The sequence below is a fragment of the Mesoplodon mirus genome (assembly GCF_964341445.2).
Source record: "Mesoplodon mirus genome assembly, chromosome: 11".
NCBI lineage: Eukaryota > Metazoa > Chordata > Mammalia > Artiodactyla > Ziphiidae > Mesoplodon > Mesoplodon mirus.
In genome coordinates, this window is record NC_138987.1 from 97,046,145 (window position 1) to 97,071,897 (window position 25,753).

The window sequence follows — 25,753 nt, forward strand, 5'->3', positions numbered from 1 at the left end:
TAACATCAGGAGGAAGGGAAAGTGGCTGGCTCTGCAGAAGTGGAAAAAGCATGGGACTTCCCTGGCGGTCCAGTGGTTAAGACTCTGCGCTACCACTACAGGGGGCGCAGGCTCGATCCCTGGTTGGGGAACCCGCATGCCACATGGTGCGGCCAAAAAAAAAAAGAAGTGGAAAACGCAGTAATAGATCTCAGTTTCTTATGCCTAAAAACTCACCATGAGCGAGGAGGAAGGTTCAAGAAACCCAGGAGGAAGGGAGGACAGGGGCAGGACTGGGAGGCTCGGTTCACCAGAATCACAGAGAAATGAGCGCTGCCGCCCCTTTTGTTTGAATTGCTGAGTTAACTGGCCTGAAGGGATGCTGCCGACAGCTGCCCCGTTTTCTGTAACGCTATTGGAGAAACTGCTTCAGTTGGCTGGAGGTCACAGGGCCATGACACCACTTAACAGTGGCCTTCCCAGGTGTGCAGGCAGTGGTATCCGGGAAGCTCAGAGCACTTCCCAGGAGGGCACCCTTTTCGGTGTGCACAAAGGGGTCCCCCAGCCCCCCACCTGGCTCTCGTCCCCAGCTACTTGAGTCCTAGGAGAAACCAAACAGGAAAGACCAGCAAGCACCAAAAAGAGCTTTAACCTTTAAACAAGGGTCCCACCCCAATGTGCAAAGCAGCACTATTCACAACAGCTAAGACATGGAAGCAACCTAAGTGTCCATCAACAGATAAACGGATAAAGAAGATGTGGCACATCTATACAATGGTATATCACTCAGCCATAAAAGAGAATGAAATAATGCCATTTGCACCAACATGGATGTACCTAGAGATGCTCATACTAAGTAAGAAAGAGAAAGACAAATACCATATGATATCACTTATGTGTGGAATCTAAAATAGGACACAAATGAACTTATTTACAAAACAGAAACAGACACACAGACATAGAAAACCAAAGGGGAAAGGGGATGGGGGAGGGATAAATCAGGAGTTTGGAACTAGTAGATACAAACTACTATATATAAAATAGATAAACAACAAGGTCCTACTGTATAGAACAGGGAACTATATTCAGTATCCTGTAATAAACCATGATGGAAAAGAATATGAAAAATATCTATATGTGTATAACTGAATCACTTCGCTGTACACCAGAAACTAACACAACATTGCAAATCAACTATACTTCAATTAAAAAAAAAAGGGCGCCAGCAAGTTATTGAGGGACTCCATAAAATAAGGAATTAGGGGTCTGGGGGACCAAGAAGTTGACCGTTTCCTCCAGGGTTAACGAACAGCACGTGGCAGGAATGTCAGCCACACAGAGGCCACGGCTGCAGCCCGCCTCTTACTCATCATGGCAGGACTAGAGTGCGCAGGCCGAGGATGCTCAGACAATTCCCTGCTCATGGGGTCCCTGGAAGAGGGCAGCGACCTGCCCACCACCACCAACCGGTCTGGTGGGCACAGAGGTAGAAGGTACAGCCCCTCCACTCCCAGCCCCAGGCTCTGCCCAGTCGGCCTGGTTACCCGCTTTCCAACAAGAGCCAAAGGGACGCATTCCGCCTTCAGGCCAGAAAAGGTCCCACCCATTTGATACTGCAGGGAAAAAGGACAGTTTTCCCCATCGTTTTATTGGAGATTTCTTTATTTCCTCATGCACGCTCCGTTTCTTCTTAGAAGATGGGTCAGGAGAAAAACACGAGACAAAACCTAACCTGCGGACATTCTACAAAATACTTGACCAGAATGTCTCAAAACTGTCAGGATCATGAAAAATGAGCACAGACAGAAACTGTCACAGGCCAGAGGAGACAAAGGAGACAGGACACCCGTCACGTGGTATTGTGGGTGGGACCCTGGAACCGAAAGGGGACGGGGCTGGAAAACCAGGTGAAATCCGAGTAAGTCTAGCTTAGTTTCTGAGCTGGTTTCTGAGCTGTGACAAATGTGCCCTGAGAATATAAGCTGTGAACAAGAGGGGAGACGGGGAGGAGTACAAGGGGACTCTCTGTAGTATCTCTGCAACTTTTCTGTGCCTCTAAAACTGTTCTAAAACTCTGTGTGTGCGCGTGTACGTGTGTAGCGTGTGTGTCAGGTGGGGCCTCTCCTTCAAAGCTTCCTGCCTCCTTCAAGAACCTGCTCCATCGGGCTTCCCTGGTGGAGCAGTGGTTGAGAGTCCGCCTGCCGATGCAGGGGACACGGGTTCGTGCCCCGGTCCGGGAGGATCCCACATGCTGCGGAGCGGCGGGGCCCGTGAGCCATGGCCGCTGAGCCTGCGCGTCCGGAGCCTGTGCTCCGCAACAGGAGAGGCTACAGCGGTGAGAGGCCCGCGTACCGCAAAAAAAAAAAAAAAAAAAAAAGAACCTGCTCCATTAATTCACCTCTTTCCTGCCTCTGTTGTCTGTCTTGGCTGTTTCACTTTTTTAAAAAATTTAATTTATTTTTTATACAGCAGGTTCTTATTAGTTATCTATTTTATACATATTAGTGTATATATGTCAATCCCAATCTCCCAATTCATCCCACCTCCCCGCCACTTTCCCCCCTTGGTATCCATACGTTTGTTCTCTACATCTGTGTCTCTACTGTTGCCCTGCAAACCGGTTCATCTGCACCATTTTTCTAGGCTCCACATATATGCGTTAATATACGATATTTGCTTTCTCTTTCTGACTGACTTCTGCCAACACACACGGGCAGGTCTGTCGATCCTAAAAAAACCCAGAAAACAAACCGTCTCCTCCCCCAACTGCACTGCTCCGCCTGGCTGCTCTGCGCTTTAAACCCCGAGCTTGTAGCTAAACCACCTCCAAGTCCTCAGTCAGTACGGAGTCCCCGTGGGGCCCCCTGCCCTTCATGTAGGACAGTGGCCGTTCCTCTGAAAGGCTCCGACGGCTTGGGCTGTCGCCCAGTGTTAAGGCTTCTACGCCATCCTCGCACTTCTGGATCTCTGAGCAGGAACAACAGTGAACCCTGCTTCCTTCTTCGCTCCTTAGATGGAATCCCTCAAAGTTTCCCAAATAAGTCTCGTAAATCCTGCCTCAGCTGTAGGGAGCCCCTCCTCCTGGAAGGCTGTCCCGGCCACCTAGGCCAGCTGCTTCCCCAGCAAGACGTCCTCAGCTTCCTCCCCAGGAAATGCGAGCCCCACTCCGCACTGGTCCTCCCCAGCATCCTCGCCCCTCCCTTCCTGTTTACACTCTCCTGGAGGGCAGGATGACATCTCGGTCATTTCAGTAGCTCCCCTGCACCCCATCCATACTTGCGACCAAACAGTCATTAGTAAATCATTATTCAATACGTGAAGGATGACTTCAAAGAAAGAGAAGCTCTGAAGCCCATCAGAATTTCCTCTCCTGGGTCCCCTCACCTTGGACAAGCCTCCTTTCCCACCGGCTTGTCATCCAGACCCATCTTCCAACATCTCCCAACAAGGGTCAGAAACTACAAAGAACAACTACTTGCCCAGAATAAATACTGAGAAAGAGCCATGAGGGTATGTGATGAATGTCACAGTGAGATTTAGGGGCACGTCCACATCAAGTCTTTTGGAAAATGAGGGTTTATAAAAAGTCCATGCCCTGCTGTGCTCACCGCCCACTGAAGTCCAGTTAGACGCTCCAATCCTTTTTTTTAATGCATTCATTTTTTATTTAATACTACTTTATTAAAGATGACTACATATAATTAAAGTAAACCTTTAACATACATAGCTTTGGATATTATTATACTTTTAATAGCAATATTCAAGTGGTGATGGGTGTTTAATTCTTTCACTCTAAAATATATGTGACCGGACTCCCCTGGTGGTCCAGTGGCTAAGACTCCATGCTTCTAATGCCCGGGGGCCTGGGTTCGATCCCTGGTAGGGCACTAGGTCCCGCATGCCGCAAGTAAAAACCCCCACGCCGCAACGAAGATCCCGCGTGCTGCAACTAAGACTCCAAGAAGCCAAATAAATAAATATTAAAATATATATATATATATGTGACGTTTTAGATGTCTGGTGATAGGTGTTGAATTCATCACTCTAGAATATCTGTGAACTTATGATTCTGAAGTTTTTCTGGATGACAGATGTTTGAGAATTGGGTGAAAGTCTCAGAAAAAGTCTGAAAAGCATCGCTATAATTTTCCAGACAACCTCTAGAGTTCACAGACACTCTGAAACCATTCATAAAACCTGGAGTGTATGGATTCCACATTGTGAGTACTTGGATAGACCCTCCAATCCTTGACGAGCACACAGGTAATCCAGTCAGCTGGGGCGGATGCCAGCTTCAGGAGGCGTGAAAGCACACCGGGCGGGCCCAGCTTCCTGGCCTGTCCTCTCCCCTCCCCTGGCTGAAAGCACAACATGCCCAAGGCACCCACGCAGAGATGGGGATTTCAGTGAGTCACACCAGACCCACAGGGACAGGCCCAGAAATCTTACACTACAACACACACCTGGGGTTAAAGGAAAGGTCTCCAGTTCCAACGGGCGAATTGAAAACAAATCCTAAGTGCAGTGTTGCTTAGGGACACCTGGCTTCTCTGGACCCCCTGCCGAGTTTGCAAAGCCAATTCCAGCTGGAGCCTGAGAAACGGTGGCCCTACCGCCCGAAACGCCTGAAGCAAGCGTGCAGAAAGGCGGGAGGTGACGAGGAGGTGACACAGAGGAAAAGGGCAACCCGCTGACTGCAGAGGTTTCAGTGTGTGTGTGTGTCTGTGTGTGCATACGTGTCGCCTTGCATCCCATCCCTCAGGTGGAAGGAACCATGTCTCCCCGTGGGGCAAACCCCACTTCAAAGAAAAATCCTCCCAAGGCAAACACATTGGGTGGCCTTGGCTTGGGCCTCTTTCCTCTCGGTCCCCTCTGTCTTCTGTAATATGACCTGACGGGTCACACGTTTTTTAAAAGGACAAAATACTCATGGACGCTTTCTCCATCGAGCTGTCTTGGCCCAGGAAGCGCAGGGCAGATCATTCTCCACAAGCAGTTTCCTTTGAGGCTGACCTCAGACTGCAGTGGTCCCATCTGCCACTTTGGAGGCGGCTAGAGGTGGGCGGTGGTGACAGGAGGGGGTCGGGGGAGAAGGCAGTGCTTTCTTTCCTATGTCCCATTGTCCTTCTGTGAAGCCCTGGCTATCTGGTGACTTTGGTCAAAGGGATGCAGCCGACTTTTTAGTAAGGGACAGGTGGCATGACGGAACAGTGGGCAAGAAGCGGGGGGCCCGAGCTCTGCCCCCTGTCGCTTGCACACCGGCGCCAGCCACGGGGTGATGTGAGAATCACCTGGCAGAGTTCTAAACACGTATCCGCCGCCGCTCCGTCCCGGGGCACCCGAGCGCTCCCAGGAGAATGTACATCTCTGCTGAGAACAGCTGCATGTGTGGACAGTGGCGTGGCCTCTGGGGCTAATTCCAGCGCTGCCACCTAGGAGCTGTGTGACACTAAGCAGTCTCCGTAGCTTCTCTGAACCTCAGAGTTCCCATTTGTAAAAAAAAGAGTCTGATACTTTCCTGCCTTTGACCCAGGAGGTTGAAGGGAAGATTAAATGAAGTGATACGTGTAAAAACCTCTGACAACCGTGAGTGCCAGAGCCAGCCAGATTCTGTGGGGAATATAATGATGACAACAGTAATAATAAACCTTGCGAACGACACGAAGACAAAAGTGGGGATATTCACGGCTCTTGGCGGCCTCAGCTGTGTGTCCTCCTCTGATCTGAGGAGGCGGCTGGGTGGGCACAGGGCGACTGGGGACAGTGGGGGTCTGTCTTCTGTGGGTCTGCGTGAGCGCGGTGTGCTGGGGGAGATGCCCCCAGAGCTCCGCTAGGACCAGCCGGGATGGGGGGAGAGAAGTGGGGCGGGGAGGGTCAGGGACACAGCTGGCCGACAGTGGAGGCCTCTGGCCTTCCTGGGATCCCAGGCTGCTTCCCTGAGCGAATTCACGCCGCAGGAAGCAGTTACTGAACGAACAGATCACAGAGAGGGATGGGATTTGCCCTCTTTCCTTCCTTCCTTTGGGAAGATCCGTATCAGCCCTGGATTTTTTTGTTAACATACTGGGCTTGGGAGACCTCAGCTTAGCTGCCCCTGGCCACCCAGGAAGTCACAGAGGTGAACCCTGAGGATGCAAGCTGCCTCACCACTCACGCCTGATGGAGCCTCGGGAGTGCAGATAAGGGCCTCTGTGTTCACACGGCCTTTAGAAACAAGTCGGGCCACCTAGACCTGTGGGCTCCAGCCTCACCCATCTCCATGGCAACCCTGGCTCAGCACAGAGTGCCAAGCCTGATGGGCTGATTCACTGTCAGGAGCCTGGGCCGGGTGCTGCTGGCAAGAGCAAACAGGAGCTGGCTCCCCAGCGCCTCTCTCACCCTCTCCCGGCACCCTCCTCCCCTGAGCCGGTGTCTCTGGAAGGACGAAGCACTTGGACAGGAGCAGAGGTCTTGGAGTCCTGCCCTCTACGGGCCCGCCGCACAGGACAACAGCAGCTAAAACCAAACTCCACGCTGATCAGAAGAAAACTGCCATGACTCGCTTTCCTTAAGGATCACAAGTAAACTGTTAGCGACCTCCCTGGTGGCGCAGTGGTTAGGACTCCGTGCTCCCAATGCAGGGGGCCGAGGGGGCAGGGGTTCGATCCCTGGTCAGGGAACTAGATCCCCCATGCATGCCACAACTGAGGAGCCCGCCCGCAGCAACTAAGGAGCTGCCTGCCACAACTAAGGAGCCCACGTGCTGCAACTAAGGAGCCGGCAAACCGCAACTAAGGACCCTGCGAGCCACAACTAAGGAGCCCACCTGCTGCAACCAAATAAATAAATTAATTAAATTAAATCAATATTAAACAAAAAAAGTAAACTGTTCGTTCATGGCAGAACTGAAAGATGCCAACCAGGGCATATTACTAATGTTAGTTTTATTAGAGATGAACAGAAAAGCCTCAGAGATCACAGTCTGGAAGAACAACTGTCCTCCACCTTCCCGGTGAGTATGATCATTCTGGGGGCCATCTCGTCCCCTTGGGGCTTCTTCTGAGCTGCACATCTACAGAAGCCTGTATCCTCAAAGGCCACTGGGAGACGTTTTTCCAGGCCAGCGGTTCTCAGCACGTGGTCCCCAGACCAGCTGTAGCAGCAGCAGCACCTGGGAACTTGTCCGACGTGCAGACTCGTTGTCCCCGTCCTGGACGTACTCGATTAGAAACCCAAGTGAGGTGAGGCCCAGTGATCTGTGGTTCTTTTTTGGCCACGCTGTGTGGCATGCAGGATCCTAGTTCCCCAACCAGGGATCAAACCCGAGCCCACTGCAGTGGAAGCGTGGAGTCCTAACCACTGGACTGCCAGGGAAGTCCCAGCAATCTGTGTCTTAACCAGCACCCCCAGATGATTCTGCTGCCCACTCAGGTTTCAGAACCACTGCTCTAAGGCTTTCATTTAAACACTGAACAATCGGAGGAATGGAAAAGCTCTTTCTGGGGGTTCTGAACCCAGAGACCAGCTTTTGAAACGCCAGTGCCAAAGGGCACGAAGCTATGGAGTGGGGGTGTGAGCCTCCCCTGGGCGCAGGGCTCCTGCTGGCACTGGAAAGCCAGGGAGGGGGACTGGGGCTGAGGACCACCTTGGCTGCTGAATGGTGACAGTTAAGGGGGAGGATACAGGACAGGTAAGCAGGAAGGAAGCCAGAGGTGAGAAAGACAGATACTGGCTAGACAACGCCCTCTTGAACCCACTGAGTGGGAAGTCACAGTACATGCTCAAGTCAGAACCTGCATTTGGCTTCTCCACGTGCCTCCAGCCACAGAGTCACCTGGTAAACCCTCCTCCCCCAGACGCCAACATGACTCGGGTAGCCCCTGCAGCAGGGCGCTCTTGGCAAAAACTTCCCCAATTTCAGTAGCCTACGTTCTCCCCAGGACAGGCTGCCGTTGTGTATGGAAGTGAACTCTTCCTCAAATCACCCCAAATTCTAGGAAAACAACATTAAAAAAAAAAAAAAAAGAACACATGCAGAGGCTGATGGTCAATGACCTTGTAGGTTTATCTAGAGTTACTGCTGATTTGACCGTGACAGGCTTTTCTGTCCATTAGTAACTCCTCCAGAGGCCAGGGAAAGGAAAATAAATAATGTAATAATAGTAGCCGTCACTCATTATGAGCACTCACTCATGTCCTACATCGCAGGAGGTGATTTAAGTATATTACCTCATTTAATCTGCGCGTCACACTTATTTTATAGGTGAAACAGAGAGGTTAAGCAACTCGCTCAAAAAGACATGGCCAACAGCGCAGAGCCGCACTCTTCCCAGACCTGTGCTGCTTCCCTGCCAGCTGGTGAACGGGAATGGGAACCCCCAAGAAATTTTCTGGGGGGGTGACAAGAGTCTGGTCTGGACATCTTGACTTTGGCAGGATGCTCTGACCTAAACCTTATCCTGCCTGCTGGCTAGACGAGTCCAATTTAGGGCATCAATGCCAGCCAAGGCCAGGGCCAAGGGAGGGAATGACCACGGACTCATCCTTTGGGTCCGCTCTCTCTCTCCCCTCCCCCTCTCCCTCTGGTGAGCCTGGGCCAGGTGGTGGCCTCAAGCCCCCCCGCAGAGGGTCCCAGGGGAAATGCACCCTTCGGGGCCAGTTCTATCCTCCTGTCTTTGCTTCCCAAGGTGTCCACACAGAAGCAATGGTGACTGGCTCCGTCCCCTCTGGGACCTGGCTTCAAGGTGTCAAAAAGTGCCCCATAAGAGGAATCCAGCCCTTTTGGGAAGCAGGAGGCGAGCGTTGAAGGAGAGGTGCCGAGGCCGCCCCCCTTGGGCAGATTCCACAAGAGGGGTCCCTGTCAATTGGGTACCCTTATGGGCTACTCCAAGCAAAGCCCCAAACTGGTCCCTCCCTCCCTCCCTTTCCCAAACCAGGGGAGTCTCTGAAATGGGCGTTTTGTAGACAGATGAAAAGATAAGTCGTCTGTTTCACCTTCTGAAAGAGAGGAAGCCTAGTGGTACAATTTCAGCTTTGAGCAATGCCCTCAGTGATGCGGCTTCGCAGAGCTGAAGCAATAAGATGGGGACCAATGTGAGTGCTCAGGACAACTGCAACCTCTGAAAAATTCTAAGGAGCCGTAGCTCCTCAAGTAATAGTAACTCCACAACAGTTGCAGGAGCTGACAGCTGAGCTCTTGCTATGAGCCAGGTACCACGATAATAACTTGACATTAAATAGCCCGTTCTTGCTCCCAATGACTTTGTATTATTGTATGCAGGTTGCAGGATTACCCTCATTACCCACGTTAGGAAAGTGAGGCCTAAGGAGAGTCACCAACGGGCTGCCTCCCCCCAGGGATCTACATTTCCAACAATTCAACCCCTCCTTCCCCCAATAACCCCCCCGGGGTCATAACGACCCAGCTGCTCTGTGTTGCTCTTTTACACAATGCAGCACCTTGAGGGGGGGAGGTCTCAACAGCAACAAAAACAAAATCCAACCATCCCCGCCCCCCTTCTCCCAAGCCAGGACCTCAGGGAGGCAGCCTTCTGCTATTTAGTGTCTTAAACACTGAGAAGATTGTGGTACCTACCCCACCGTCTAGATAATTCAACATTAAAAAAAATAATAATAATACAAATTGTAGGATAAATCTAAAGAATTAACTTTCCTCAGGTTCCTGAGCACGGGCTCAGCCTGTCTGTGGACCTCTTGGCCTCCCTTTCCGGTAATGCTAATGCTCCTGGGGGCCTCCTGGGAGGACGCGGGGTGGTGGCTCAATAGCTACAGCCTGTGGGTGCCACCATCTTGCTCTACTGGCTTCTTTTGGGCAACTGTGTTCAGCTTGCTAACAGGGGGACATTCCCTGGAAGCACACAGTGAGAGATTCCCCAGGGAGAAGAGGAATATTGGGAGACTAGAGTCCTTCTGTTAGGCCCTGTGGCCCCTTCTGAATCTGAGGATGCAGGTGGGACTGCCTTATACACTTCGAGGTAGTTCCGATCATCCCAGCTTGAGATGACGAAACAGGCTCAGAGAGGTAAAGTCACTTGCCCAAGGTCACACAGCAGGTATGCAGTGACTCAGCTGACAGTTCTCTCCCTCTGTCACATGCACAGCATGTGCCAGGCAGCGGTCAGTTCCTTGACTGCCTGTCTCATCCCTGGTGGAAGGGAGGTAGCTTGGTCCCCTCTCTGGGGTGTGGCAGAGGATGAAAGACCTTGTAATAAGCTTCTTCTCAGCACACCTTTATGGAAATTAGGCAGTGACCTGGTCTGAACAAGTTCAAGACTTGAGAAATCCTCCCTCCTGAGGACTAAACCAGCATCATTTAAAAACCAGAGCCCTGGTGGTCCAGTGCTTAGGACTCTGCGCTTCCACTGCAGGGGGCTCGGGTTCCAGCCCTGGTCGGGGAACTAAGATCCTGCATGTCTCACGGCGTGGCCAAAAAAGAAAAAAAAGAAAACCAGAGCCCTCATTCTGCCTAAGAGGAGAAAAGTTGTAGCTAATACAAGGTGCCAGTGTTAAGTCGTTTGGGGCTGAGGGGTTGGGAGGGAGGCCTCTGCCCAAGGTAACCTCCTTCTAAACAAGAAGTTTCAAGTTTCCACTGCCTGCTGGCCAGACGTGTAGCAGACGTCAGCCAGCCCATAAATCCATTTTCTGCTGAAAGTAGGCATTCTGATCTTAACCAAAATCATCTGATGTGGGGGATTGTTTTGGGGCTGTTTTGCTTTAAATTCCCGAGTACCATTGTGTTTTCCATTGTGTATGCCTAACTAAGATGCCTGGTGAACACACACACACACACACACACACACACACACACACTCTTGCTGATACACTTTAGCCACACGGACCAGCTAGCTCTCATTCCATCTGTGGGACCTGTTACCACCTGCTCGCGTGGCCCTGGGTGGTGGGAGATACCCCTTGCCCTATTCCTCTGCCACAATCCCCTCTTCATTTTAGTCTCAATGATTAAACAGCAAGCCCTCCACTGTCTGCTGTGTCCCCTGCCTCACCCCAAGTGCTTCACTTGAATCATTTAATTTTTCTCAACAGACCCACCAGGTAGGTAATATTAACTTCTGTTTTCGAGATGAGAAGTTTCAGGCACAGAAGTTCAGGAGCTTTTCTTGAGATCACATGGCAAAGAGGTGCCTGAGTTACAGCCTGGACCCAGAACAGTCTGACTGCAAAGCCCAAATTCTCAATCATTTTGCTAAGCTCAAAGGTCTTTTTGATCCATTTTGTTGATTTCAGGGCCAGAATTTTTCACTTTTATCCTTTCTCCTTCCTGGTCACAGCTGATTCTATTTCAAAAGTGGCGTCTTCGATCCGTAAAGGCCCCAAGAGAGCCCACGTGTAAGAGCAGAGGGCCTATCTTCTCACGACAGGAAGGTACCTGCCATGGCCACCTGGCCTGTAGGTGCCATCGGAGTCTGGCGTCTCTCTGGGGGAGCCTGATGGACAGAGTCTAGAGAGAGAGCCTGGGACTCCTCTTGCTGGTCTCTGGCTGGAAAGCTCTGGGCACGTTCTTGCTGGCCAGCCAGAATTGAGTGTGGCCACAGCCCTGCTCTGGGAAACAGACTCTCCAGCGTAAGCTGGTACATTCCCTTCTCGTCCCAGCTTTGTCACCACTGCAAGCCTGGCAAGTGCAGACACCGCTGCAGCTGCCCATTGGCCACTGTCCTTGTATCCCTATAGGAATGGCCTGAAGGTGGGACCCAGAGCCTTTGCCCGCTCCTTACAGCACCATCCTGCCAGCAGAGGACAAAGGGAATGAGAGGGCATCACTGCAGGCCTATCTTACAGCCCTGGGCATGGGGCCCTGGGAGGCATGAGGATCACACCAGCTCCCCATTCTAAGGGTCCCTCCCCAGCTCTGGAAGAGAATGTAATTTCTAGTTGAAATGAGTTTTCTGATCTCTTAAGGGTTATCTGTCTTGGGGAGCCAGGGCTATAATTTGATTGAAGAGGGGGAAAGTAGAGTGTAGGACGACTTCCCCAGGCTTGTAGAAAGGAGGCTTTAAAAAGTTTGAGCATAGGGAGGGCTTCCCCAGTGGCGCAGTGGCTAAGAATCCGCCTGCCAGTGGAGGGGACACAGGTTCGAGCCCTTGTCCAGGAAGATCCCACATGCCACGGAGCAACTAAGCCCGTGCACCACAATTACGGAGTCTGAGCTCTAGAGCCTGTGAGCCACAACTACTGAGCCTGAGTGCCACAACTACTGAAGCCCACACAACAAGAGAAACCACCGCAATGAGAAGCCTGCGCACCGCAACGAAGAGTAGTCCCCGCGCAGCAACGAAGACCCAACGCAGCCAAAAATAAATAAATAAATTAAAAATAAATTTTTTTTGAGCATAGGGAATTCCCTGGTGGTCCAGTGGTTAGGACTTCGTGTTTCCATTGCAGGGGGCCCGGGTTTGGTCCCTGCTCGGGGAACTAAGATCCCACAAGCTGCCCAGTGTGGCTAAAAAAACAAAAAAAAGTTTGAGCATAATAGTTACAGGTTGAAATCCATGGCCCCACATCACAAGAACGCGCTTATAGTGCATCAGGGTGAGCAGGAGGAAGAGTCTTTACAGGGGATGAGTTTCCTGTCCCTGCAGGACACATTCTGCTGAGGGTGGCTTCCCACACAACAGAGGGGGGCATGGATGTGAGGGGTGAATGCAAACTGGTACACTGCAATTGTTCATCTAGATGGGAAGAGGTGTTTTTGATTCGGATTTGTAAATTACCTTGTCTTAGTCCATTAAGGCTGCTGTAACAAAGCACTGTGGACAGGGTAAAAGTCCAAGATCAAGGCACCAGAAGATTTGGCATCTGGTTTGGACTCGCTTCCTGGTTCATAGAGGGCTATGTTCTCATTAGAATCTCACATGGTTGAAGGGAGAAGGGAACTCTGGGGCCTCTTCTTCCTCTTTTTTTTGAAAAAATAAATTTATTTATTTTATTTATTTATTTTTGGCTGTGTTGGGTCTTTGTTGCTGTGCGCAGGCTTCCTCTGGCTGCGGCGAGCGGGGGCTACTCTTCGTTGCGGTGCACAGGCTTCTCATTGCTGTGGCTTCCCTTTGTTGCAGAACATGGACTCTAGGCACACGAGCTTCAGTAGTTGTGACACGTGGCCTTCAGTACTTGCAGCACATGGGCTCAGTAGTTGTGGCTTGTGGGCTCTAGAGCTCAGGCTCAGTAGTTGTGGCGCATGGGCTTAGTTGCTCCACGGCATGTAGGATCTTCCCGGACCAGGGCTCGAACCTGTGTACCCTGCATTGGGAGGTGGATTCTTAACCACTGTGTCACCAGAGAAGTCCCGCCTCTTCTTATAAGGGCACTAATTCCATTCATGAGGGCCCCATCCTCATGACCTAATCACCCCCAACAGCCCTGCCTCCAAATAAAATTGCATTGGACTTCAGGATTTAACACATGAATTTGGAGAGGTGCAAACAGTCTATAGCAAACTATCTTTTAAACTAAACTCCCAAAGAAGACATAAAGATGGCCAACAGGCACATGAAAAGATGCTCAACATCACTACACATCAGGGAAATGCAAATGAAAACCACAATCAAATATCATGTTATACCTGTCACAATGGCTATTATCCAAAGGACAACAAATAACAAGTGTTGATGATGATGTGGAGAAAGGGAACCTTGTGCAGTCTTGGTGGAAATGGAAATTTGTGCACCCAGTATGGAAGAGTATGGCGGTTTCTCAAAAGATTAAAAATAGAACTACCACATGATGCAGCAATTTCACTTCTGGTTACATATCCAAAGAACATGAAAACACTAATTCGAAAAGACACATGCACCCCTATGTTCACTGCAGCACTATTTACAATAGTCAAGACATGGAAACAACCTAAGTGTCCATCCATAGATAAATGTATAAAGAAGATGTGGTACATATATACAATGGAATATTACTCAGCCATAAAAAAGAAAGAAATCACACCATTTGTGACAACATGGATGGACCTGGAGGGTATTATGCTAAATGAAATCTGGAAAACAAAACAAATGCACAAACCAAACCAAACCAAACCCACAGACACAGAGAACAGATTGGTGGTTGCCTGAGGGAAGGAAGGCTGGGGAGGTGGGTGAAATGGGCGAAGGGGATCCAGAGGTACAAATTTTCAGTTATAAAATAAGTCAAGGGGATGTGATATACAGCAAGGTAACTATAGTCAGTGATATTGTTTTGCAAATTTGAAAGCTGCTCTCATCTCAAGAAAAAAAAATTCTGTAACTTTGTATGGTGACAGATGGTAAGTAGACTTACTCTGGCAATCATTTTGCAACGTGTATGAATGTCAAATCATTACATTGTACACTGGAAACTAAAGGAATGTTGTATGTCAATCATACTTCAATTAAAACACATACATGCTGTAGAGCAGAAATTAAACACAACATTGTAAATCAACTATACTTCAATAAAATTAAAACACACACACACACCAAACTTCTATTCAATTGAAAAGCAATGAATTCGCAACTATGTATGATTTTGCTGATCTTTCATTTAAAGCTTTAATAAATCAACCTTATCATTTGCTACTGATTCAATCCGTGTAAGTTTAAAGATAAGTTAAAACTAAAATGCTATAGAAATGTGTTTTGAATTCACTAAAACGGTCTAATTTACTTTATTATATTTTTAACCCCCAGTCAAGGATTTTCTCCTATGATCCACGTGTGGTGTTGTTTCTGCCCTTGGACACTGACATGCAGCTCAGACGGTGAGGAAAAGGGGCCTCCTCTAAGCAGTTTGGAGGCAGGGGCTTGGTAGGAGTCATGGCCCCCATCTGCCTGGGTCTGAGAGAGGTGAATACTGGGACCCTGAGAGTGTAGCAGGTAGGCTGTGGAGGGTGACTTCCCTAACATAGCCAGGGACACTGTTTCTGCTCCCTTGCACAGTGCTTGGCAAGAGGATTGGGCAAAAGGACTAACTGACTTTCTCCACGTCCACAGTCCACACACCTCTCTACTCAGGGATCTTCCCTGGGATCAAACAGATCTGGCCCCTCTCCTCCAAGTCAGCGGGCTTCGTCCTCCCTGCTACGTAGCCAGGCTGTACATCACAACTCAGAGGTCTCCGTCTCCAGAGACCCCCGGGAGACGCATCTCCCTTTCCAAAGTCCTCAGGGGCAAGGCCAGAGAAGGCCAGCCGAGCCTTCTAGTTTCCATTTGTGGGAAAGACAGGACCCTGCTCTTTCCCAGCAAAGACAAATCGCCCAAGCTCCAGGACTAGGAATACAGAACACGCCTTGAATTACTCTCGAGTCCAAGCCACTCCTTGGGCGAGGATTAAGCTGACAGTCGGAGCAAGGCTGGGTGGGGAGGCCAGAGCTCCAGTCAGGGCTGCCCTTGATCCTCGGGGAACTTAGGGGCTCTCTAATGCCTTCCTCAAAGTCCCCCCAGCTCCCCTGCGCAGTCTTGGAGAGCAGTGAGGCAACCCACACCTCATGGCAGAAACGTGGGATTCCGGACAGAGCAGGGTTGCCTGGAAACCAATATGCGGTGTTTGATATAGGGAGGTTCATGGGTCTCGAGAAAAAAGCAAAAAAAACGTGGACTGTGTGTTTCTGGAGGCAGGTCCCATTGTTTTCATGGGATTCCCCCAAAACGTTCGGACATGCCAGTCGAGGATGACAGCAAGTAGTACTTAAGGGCTATCTATCCAGGGACTTCCCTGGTGGCGCAGTGGCTGGGAATCCTCCTGCCAATGCAGGGGACATGGGTTCGAACTCTGGTCCAGGAGGATCCCACATGCCGTGGGGCAACTAAGCCCATGCGCCACAACTACTGAGCCTGCGCTCTAGAGCCTGCGAGCCACAACTACTGAGCCCGCGTGCCACAACTACTGAAGCCCGTGTGCCTAGAGCCCGTGCTCCACAACAGGAGAAGCCACCGCGATGAGAAGCCCATGCACTGCAACAAAGAGTAGCCCCTGCTCGCCGCAACTAGAGAAAAGCCCGCGCAGCAACGAAGACCCAACGCAGCCCAAAATAAGTAAATAATAAATAAAAAATTTATTAAAAACAAACAAACAAACAAAAGACTATCCAGAACTAAGTATTTCTTTGGTGGAGGGGAGGAATTACTGGATGGATGTAATTAAAATAAAATTATCTCATCTGGAGACAGGACGCTGCTTTCCACAGCTGCCTGCCATCACTTGACGGAAAATGCAAACGTCCCTGGACCAGCATTACTTTTTCCACGGAATGAAACAGGCAAGTGATCTGCAGTCAGACTTTAAAAACATAAATTTAAAAAAATATATTGTTTAGATTAGCGCTTTTGGTCTCCTTAATTCCCTCAGTTGCAAATGATTATCTCTGGGTGAACCTGGGTTCGACAGGCTCTTCCCCAGATTTTCAAACCCCCAAACCCTTTAGTCATTGCTCTTCTGTAAGTAAGAGGGAAAGACGGTTTCTGCAAGTCTTTGGTTGAAAAGACCTGAGGCGGCTCCAAATAAAGTTCCCCTGCCCCCGCCCCCGGGGGGAGGCAGGAACACGGCACAAAAACATGCAGCTTCCTGAAACTTTTTCTCCATGCTCCTTTCCCCAGACTCTCCAGAACATGCAGCCACCAACAAGGCAACAGGACCACAGAAGCCACGGTAACCCGTGACGTCGGGTCCCTCACCCTCACAGCCAGACACACCCAAGAAAGAGGGTCAAGGCTTGTGCTCTTGGGCAGAAAAAGTGCTTTTGTTAAGTCCCAGGCGTATTATTAAGTCCCAGACTGTGCAACCAATCCCCAAAACCGTGCCACCTTGTAAAATGGAATCGAACAGGAAAACAGACAAATCGAACATGGACACATAGCTCTGTGTGTTAAGAGTGAAGATCTGCATCTGACACGAAAGGAAGATGTGAGAATGGTGATGTGTGAGGTCTGAAGTCGCAGAAGACTCGTTTAGCAGAGTAAGTGTTCCAAAGGGCTTCTACAAAGCAGTTCCAAACTCAGGTCTGAACGGGCAGCTGCTTCCTTGAGCACAAGAGGGTAAGGTCTGGAATGGTGCCAGGTGAGTGTGCGTGCGCGCATGTGTGCGTGCGCGCGTGTAGAGGAATCCTCCCTATCCCCCAAATCAGGAGTCCAATCTGTTGTTGACAACCATCGCGGGGCAAAGTGGGGGGAAAGCCTCAGGAGTCCGGGCAGGGAGAAGTCTTATTTTCCTGAGCAGATGCAGACACCTGGCCTCCCCAAACCTGCCAGCCTCTGTGCAAACACAGCAGGGCTCGGGCTGTCTGGGTGCCAAAGGTGGAAGCCATTTCACGCAAGAGCCCCAGCTGCTTGCTCAGTCCAGCACTGAAGGCAAACAGCTTCTGGGTGAAGCAGCAGGTTGGGTGGGAGGGGCTTCTGCCAGTGCCATCCCGCTCGCCCATCCCCCGCCCGGACCCCGCATTCCGGATTTCTCCGCACGCAGTTTTATTTTCAGAAGTGGGGCTGCCCCACAGCCAGACTTGCGGCCACACATGAAATGGAGTCAGGGTCCTGAGGTGGGACTCGCAGAGGTGTGTGGAGGAACGAGGCTGGCAGTGATGCAGGACGAGAAGAAGAAGGGGGGACGTGTGTGGACGTGGGGTGTGCACCTGGCTACCCCTCTCCGGTTTCAACTTGCACACTTCCTCAGGCCATTGCTCCCACCCTCCCCACCTCCTCAACCCCCTTTCCACACAGGGATGACAAAAGCTACGGCTGGAAGTTTACTCCTCATCCAGGACTAGGCTCCTGGGCTAAGTGCATCACACGCATGTGCTCATGTAACCCACAGCAACCCCAGGGGGTAGGCACCAGCTCCACACGATGACGGGCAAATCCAACCCAGAGCCACTCTGACCACTAGGCAGCACCGCCACAAAAGGCTGAGGGCGACCAAAACAGAGAACCCCCCCAGACAGAGAGACCCCACCCAGTGGGAGTGGAGGGAACTTGGGGTTACCAGGAAAGAGAGGCACGACTCAGGCCCCAGACGTCAAGAGGCCTCTGAATGAAATGAAGCCACGCTGGGTCAAGCCTGGGTACCCACTGCACACTTCCATTTCCTGACTCCTATTTTGGGTTGTGTGGGAATGTCCTCTGCTGTAGGCCCTGGGGGTGGGGCTGGTTTCATAGACTGAGCTACTGAAGGGACCTTTCTGGACCATTTGCTCCAACCCACTGGTTTTACAGATGAGGAAACTGAGGTCTGGAATTCAAAAGTGACCTGCTCAAAGTGAGCTGGGGGCAGAGCTGGACGAACACCCAGGTCCCTGAACTCTGGTCCAGGCCTCTGTCCATGTTTCCGTGAAGCCTGCCTTAGGCCCGCGAGACACCATTTCTTGGGAAAGAGAAATTCCCTGCTATTCCCATCAGTGAGGGAGGAGACGGGGTGAGAGGCAGGGAACAAAGGGGTGAGGAGGTGGGTAGAATGTTAAGGCCTTGCCCCTGGCCTGGACCAGCCCCGGTTCCCCACTGTACGGCGGAGGCTGCCCCTTTGGCACTGTAAAATGTTTCCCCATCGAAATTTTTTGGAGGGTGGGTAGGCAAAGAGGTCTGAAGGAAACCCAGAAACAACTGAAACAGAGCTGGGAAGTTAGGGTCCTGGAGGCACTGGAAGAACAGCCTGACTGCTGGCTTAGCCGCGGGCACCAGAGACCCTACTTGGGGAGGGCAGGCAGCGCAGGCTCTGCTGTCACTGAGGGTCCCACAGGGATGAGACCGGGGGCCAGGGAAGAGGTACACCGCTCCCCTCCCCCGCCCCAATCACCCCACTGCCACTGAGGTGGGCTTCTCGTCTCGGGGTCCCTGCTGGACCACCCCTCAGCATCCTCTGTCCATGCGGTACTGGTGGCCCCTAGCCTCCCAACTCCTCCTCTTCAAGGCCCACATCAGGTCCCAAACACCAAGTTTATAAATTCCTGGTCTCAAGAGAGAAAGGGAAGCGATGACGTCATAACAATCCAAGCAAGCAGTTCCCTCAGGTCATAGCTTCTCTTAAAAGTTATTTTTTGAGAGCTTGTTGCCACCCTCCTTTCATTCCCACTCAGCTGGGTACAGCAGTAGGTGGTGGAAAGCGTGCTGAACTTGGAGCCAACCAGACCCGCCTTCAAACTCACCTCTGATGCTGTCCTGCCACATGACCCTGGCTGAGTCGTGGAACCTCTCTGGGGACTAGTTTCCTGGTCATCAGTAAAATGGGGATAATGCTACCTGCTCTGGCTATACAATGAGATTTGGAAAAGGACTTTGCAGTAACATGCTGCACGAGGGGATCATGGTGTTCCTTTATTCCAACACCTCCTAGGAGGGAGATGAGGGCTTCATCTCTACAGGGACCTGAATACAGGACGACTGAACAATAACCGATTCAGAGACATGAAGCTACTGCTGACCCCCATACACCACCTGTTACCAGCTCCCCTTGTTGGTTTTGTGATGGAGACGGAAGAGGACAGGACTTAAGGGACCTAGGGGTTGGGATATTGGCTGGGTTCCTGTGACGCTGGGCAGGTCAGCCCCTCTCTGGCTCCCGCTTCCTCGCTGTGAAGAACAGGCTGGACTGAATGACCTCAAAAGTGATTTCTAATTCTATACCCAGCCGTTCCCAGAATGAGTCATTTCTGTTTCAGATGACACAGCCCATCAGCAGCACCTAGCCCAGGCAGGGGCAGGTCTGGATACAGTGGGGTGGCAGGCTGGAGTCAGTGAGAGGCCGAGCAGATATCTGAGTGGCCTGGGAGCCTCCCGCCAGGCTCCTGCAGGTGCCATGGGGTGGGGGGTATGGAGGGACCCTGGGAGTCCGTGGGTCCCCACGCCCCAAACCCTCACACAGCCTAGGCAGATAGCTGAGGAGTAACCAGGAGACTGGCAGGGGAGAGACGTGCTAGGGAGGAGGGAGAGGAAAACTCCTTAAAGGACAAGGGCTGGGTGGGGCAGGGCTAGTCAGCCTTTGGCGTTGTTTCCTAGAGCCGGAGTTGGGGAGGGGTGAGCCAAGGCTGGCAGCTAGCTGGCTGGCAGGGACACCCGGGAGGAGGGGGTGCCCACCACAGGAGGGTCTCCCTAGAGCAGGCCATGGGCTGGGCAGGGCACACCTATGCACTGTCCTCACTAGAGCAGGTGTTGGGTGTGATGAGTCTTGCAAGGGCAGGTCAATCTCATACCCCGTCAGCTCCAGAGAGAGGATTAAATCTCAGGAGATTTTTCCCTGGGGTTCATGGGGAAGCAGCTCCAAGGAAATAAGCACATTTTTATTACAAGCCTCTGGCGGCTCGCCCCTGCTTCTACAGCCATCTCTATCGAGAGTGGCACAGGGCCTGCCTTTCCAAATGCTTTCCTGACTGCAAAGGGGCAAATACTGTCCACCTGTGAGCAGGGGATGTGTGTGGCCCGTGAACCAGGACATCAAAGTCCCCTATTCTTTGCTTCTTTCTTTGGGTGGCCCCTTAATCCCTCAAGGAGAGGTGCGGAGGGGCCACTGGCCTTCCCTGCTGCCGGCCTTAGCCTTCCCATTTGCAGACAGGTTGAGAGTGGCCGGCAGCGGGAGTCCTGGAGCTCCCCGGCCTGCGTCCTCCCCAGGTGACAGTCCACTCCCTGTGGCCCCGCCCGGCTGCTGGGTGGGCTGGCGGGGAAGGGGGTGAGGCCGGCACCTGATCTCTCCCGGAAATGGAGAAACACAGGACTCATCCTACTGAGGGCGCCGAAAGGCATCTGCCCCACCCCTCCCTAACTCTCCCGGAGTTCTCTCCAGCTCAGATACTTATCGCTCTTCGGGGGAAAAAAAAAAAAATCAAGACAAGCTAGTCTTTCAGGTAGTTTCGAGGGAGCTCGGACTTTCTCACGCCGGCTCAGAATCAGTCTGAGAGCATGGGGGCCTGAAGTTTCCTCCTCGTGGGTGGAGGAGGGATCCCGACGCTCATTCAGGGACGGGGCCCGGGACGCTGACACCCGCGACCGGCGCGCCCCTTGCTCTCCGGCGTAAAGGTGCCAACAGACCTTCACTGAGCTCCTCCGGCGCCCCCTTAGTCCCTTGGAGGGTCCGCATCCTCCCCTCCCCGCGGCCTCGGCCACTCGGGGGGGACCACACCCGGGTCACGAGCTGCACTGCCCGCCACAGTCCCCCTCGGGCAGGGCCTTGAGTCCCCAGCAGAGGGGGTGCTCCGTTTCTCCCTCCTGCACTCGGAGGGGATCGGGGTGGGAGCAAACCACCCCGCCCCGGCTCACTAGGGCCCCGCGCCCCCTGCCCGCCCCGCTTCGGACCAGCCCAGGACCAACGCGCCCTCCCAGCCCGTCTCGGCCCCCGCCGAGGAGCCAGCTGGCGGCCGCAGCGCCCTCTCCTCCCGCCAGGAGTCTTCCCCTGCGCAGGCGATGCCGGTGACCGGCAACCCCGACCGCGGACCGGGTGCCCGGGACGGACAGGTGGCCCCGGAGAGGAGCGCGCGGCAGTCGCGCTCACTCACCCAGAAGATGAAGTTAAATCCGAACAGCAGATATTTGATGCACTTGGTGCCTCCTTTGACCGGCATGGTGCGCGCTGGACTGGCCTGGGCCGGACTGGTGTGGGACGGGGTTGCTTGAGGCCGGGACGGGCGGGAACAGGCTTCGGACCGAGGTGCTGGCGGCTGCGGGTTGGCCTCAGGGCTGCACTTTTAAAAAGTGCCACTCCTCGGGCGCGCGCCGCCGCGGTGCGCATGTGCCGGGCCCCGCCCCCGCCCCACCTGCCCCGCCCCGCCCCGCCCCGGTGGCCGCGGCCCCTCCCGCCTCTGGCTCGGCCCTTCCCACCGAGTCAGCCGGCCTTGACTTCCCGCCATCCTCCATGTTTCCTCCCAACAGTCCTGGGGTCTTTCCAGTCGGTCATGTTCGTCTGCTTTCGTCCCAGAGTAAGTGGAGGCCTCGCCCTTCCGGCTGTCGCCTGGTTTCCGCCCTTCCCGAGCCCTCTACTTTGGGAGACCTTCCCCGGTGGTCGGGGCCGAGGTCCCTTAACCCAAGGCCGGCTGCCCGCAGAATGAGGGCTCTTCTTGCTTTGGCCTCGATTTAAAGAGAAGCTGCCTGGCCTTATGTCTCCCTGGGGCGGCTCCTTGCCAACCTTCACTCGTGAAACACACTGTTAACTCGGCACATCATGCGGAGCAGGAGGAATTAGAAGCTCGTCGTCCAGGTGGGAAGATCGGTCGGAGGCTTATGGGAGTAAGTCTCAGATACCATCACTGAATAGTAATATGTCTGAGGGCCGGGCAGCCCGGGAGTGCTTCCTGAACTTGAGGTTCAGGTGGCCCAGAGGAGAAGACAAAGGCTGTAGCCTGGCTTCTGTTCTTGCCTCTACTGCCCATCACCCGCCCTCTTGCCCTTTGACTCTGCCCACTGCTACCTCTTTGATGGTCCAGTGCCAGAGTGCTTAGGGTGTTTCTCCCCCGCTCAAAAAAGTCCCGCAAATGATAAACGTTGGCGAGGATGTGGAGAAAAGGGAACCCTCCTACACTGTTGGGGGGAATGTAAATTGGTGCATGGAAAGCAGTATGGAGTTTCCTTAAAAAAATTAAAAAGGGAACTACCCAGCAATTCCACTCCTGGGTATTTATCCAAAGAAAATGAAAGCACTACTTGAAAATACATTGGCACCCCTGTGTTCATTGCAACATTATTTACAGTAGCCAAGATACGGAAACAGCATAAGTGTCCATCAATAGATGAAGGGATAAAGAAAATGTATATACACACAATGGAATATTACTCAGCCATAAAAAAGAATGAAATCTTGCCACTTGGCAGCAACATGGATGGACCTAGAGGGTATTATGTGAAGTGAAATAAATCAGAGAGAGAAAGCCAGGTACTGTATGATTTCACTTACATGTGGAATCTAAAAAATAGACAAATACAACTAAACAGAAACAGAGTCATAGACACAGAGAACAAACAGGTGGTTGCCACAGGGAAGGGGGTAGGGGTAGGAGAGAATTAGGTGAGGGAGATTTAAGAGGTACAAACTTTTACTTACAGAATAAATGAGTCATGGCAATGAAATGTACAGTGTGGGGAATATAGTCCATAATTATGTAATATCTTCGTATGGTGATGGATGGTAACTAGACTTGTGGTGATCATTTTGAAATGTACAGAAATATCGAATCACTGTGTTATGGATCATGAACTAACACAGTGTTGTAGGTCAATTATACTTCAAAAACAAGCAAACAAAAGAAAAAGAGATCAGGCTTGTGGTTACCAGAGGTGTGGAGGGGAGGGGAAGGGGAATTGGATGAAAGTAGTCAAAAGGGACAAACTTCCCATTATAAGGTAAATAAGTACTAGGGATGTAATGTACAGTATAATACATGATTAACACTGCTGCAAGTTGTAAAGGAAAATTGTTAAGAGAATAAATCCTGAGCTCTCATCACAAGGAGAAAATATAAATATTTTTCTATTTCTTTATGTGTATGAGATGTGGATATTCACTAAACCCACTGTGGTAATCATTTCATGATGTATGTGAGTCAAATCACTATGTCGTACACCTTAAATTTATAGAGTGCTGTAGGTCAATTCTAGCTCAGTAAAACTGGAAGAAAAAAATTCTTTCTGCAGCTCCCCACATTCAATGAGATAAGTTAAAATTCCTCATCTTGCATCTGTAGGGGACACTCTGCCCTCCCCAGCACCCCAGGTCTGCACCTGGCATGTGGTGTGTGCCCTCTGGCTGGCCTGCCTTCCCATCTTCACTTGTAGAAATTCTATGGCCCCTTAAACATTCCTTTCCTCTTTCTCACCAGAGGATGAGGAGATTCCCCCTACTTTTGAAATCCCAAAACCCTTTCGTATTTTTTTCAAAATGAAGTTTCCTTTGGTGGTTTTTTTAATTACAAAAACAAAACCTGCTCAATTACCGAAACATCAGAAAATACCAATAAGGAAAAAAAAAAAGTAACTCAAAATAACACTCATCAGAAACAGCCTGCGTTACTACTTTAAAGTACATATTTTGCTCTGTTTATGATCGTTGTTAGATCTGTCTCATTGATGCATTCGTTGGAAAACACTTCAGTATCCTGTTACGAGGGTATGTCCTTAGGGCAGGAGGGGGATGAGCGTGTTACAGGAGGTCAAGGAGAGAGGCTTAAAGGCCAGGGGGGCTTAAAGGAGGGGCCTTTGACCCAAATTGGGAAGCATGCTTCAGAACCCCAGGAAAAGTGGTTGCAATCATGGGAGAATCAAGCAAAGCTGGGGCTGGGGCCGTCTGGGGTCTGGGCTGGAGCTCACAGTTGGGGGAGGCGTGTGGGGAGGTGTAGGTGGGGATGTAACTAGAGGTGCCTCATGGTCCTGGACTCTGCACGCAGGGGTGAGGGGTCACTGAAGTGTTTATAAGCAGGGAACCTGTGCTTTAGGTAGTTGGGTGGCTGGTGGCAGGGGGCGGTTGGGGGTTGAGAGGAGGAGCAGGCAGGAGGCTCCTTGAGGACAAGGACCATTGTCTCTTATCTCCAGGCCTTGGCTCAGAGCTTTGGGGGGTTAGACTGAAAGGTGAGGTGTATCAGGGCACCTGCAATTGGGGAGGGGGGCAGCAGGAGATGAAGGTGAGCCGGGGACCCGTGGAGGTACGTTAGGAGGCTGTGGAGTAGTTCAGGTGAGAGACCAAGGGGTGGGGCAACGGGGTGGAGGCTGGAGAGAGGGGGGCAGACCAGGAGACGGGGCAGCGAGGGCAAGATCAGAGCCAGGCCAGCTGGAGCCCAGGAGGATTTCATTCATTTCTTCTTGCAGCGTTTCTGGAGAGCCTGCTCTGTGTCCTGTACATACCCGATGCTAAGACGACACGCCCTCTATCTCACCTGGAAAAATCTCAGTGCAGGCCAGGCCAGTATAAGCCCCTGCGGTCTTTGCTTGTGGTGTAACCCAGCAGGACCCTGTGGGGCCTTCCTGGGACAGGCCTCCCCCATATCCTCTGCTTTAGCTAGTCTCTTAAGTACCTACGGTAATAGTATTTGATGCACATTTCCTGAGTTGTTTTACAGATGCTAAAACCCCCCACCAAAGGGAAGATGTTAACTACTTGATGACCTGAACACATAGCCCCAGGCCTCCTGGAGCCTAAGGATTGGTCATGTGACCCCCTGTGACCCCCGCCCTGTTACCTCACCATCAGCCAATCAGAGAACTGTGCACGAGCTGATCACAGACCCTGCGACCCTTGTCCCTTGCCTGGCTTTTAAAAAAGCTTTGCTGAACCCCTTCGAAATCCTTTCTGGAGCTTGGGGTTTTTTTAGGGCATGAGCCACCCGTCCCCTTGCATGGCCCTGCCCTGATAAACCTTCCTGTGCTCCAAGCGCCGACGTTTTGGTATGTTTGGCCTCACGGTGCGTCAGGCACACGAACTCGTGCTAACGGGGAGATGTGGCCTAGGAAATAGCAGGGGCTGGGGTGTGTACCCAGGTCTGCCGGAGAGCCGGGAGAGGCTTCCAGCGAGGGGGACACCGCCGCTGACTTTGGAAGGCGGGCCAGCAGACAAGGCTGGGGAGGAAACTCCAGGCAGAGGGAAGCATGTGGAAAGGCACAGGCACAAAACCACAGGCAGCTGCTGGGGAAACCACCATAGTGGGTGAGACAGGGAAAGAAGGAGGACTGGGAAGGAGCAGCAGTGGAAACAAAGTTCCCTAAATGTTGCCAGTGGTGGCCACGGGCAGAGGAGTTTTGGTGCTCTTTGCCAGGTCACTGCCCCTGACCCACCGTGGCCAAGGGTGGTTGGGGTCCAGCAGGGTGTGGGGTGCTGAGGCCGGAAGCCAGACGAGGTCTCA

At 51.9% G+C, this 25,753-nt stretch overlaps 2 protein-coding genes across 2 annotated transcripts in view; one reads left to right on the top strand and one right to left on the bottom strand.

Moving 5' to 3' along the window:
• Window positions 1–21,632, bottom strand: part of CD9 (CD9 molecule) — a 35,525-nt gene extending 13,893 nt beyond the window's left edge. The window contains exon 1 of the mRNA XM_082635577.1: window positions 21,428–21,632. Within this exon, the coding sequence (XP_082491703.1) occupies window positions 21,428–21,493 (66 nt within the window). The 5' untranslated portion in view covers window positions 21,494–21,632. The remainder of the gene's footprint in view (window positions 1–21,427) is intronic.
• Window positions 21,633–21,799: 167 nt separating this feature from the next.
• Window positions 21,800–25,753, top strand: part of VWF (von Willebrand factor) — a 195,967-nt gene continuing 192,013 nt past the window's right edge. The window contains exon 1 of the mRNA XM_082636932.1: window positions 21,800–22,154. The gene's annotated coding sequence lies outside the window, so the exon portion shown is untranslated. The remainder of the gene's footprint in view (window positions 22,155–25,753) is intronic.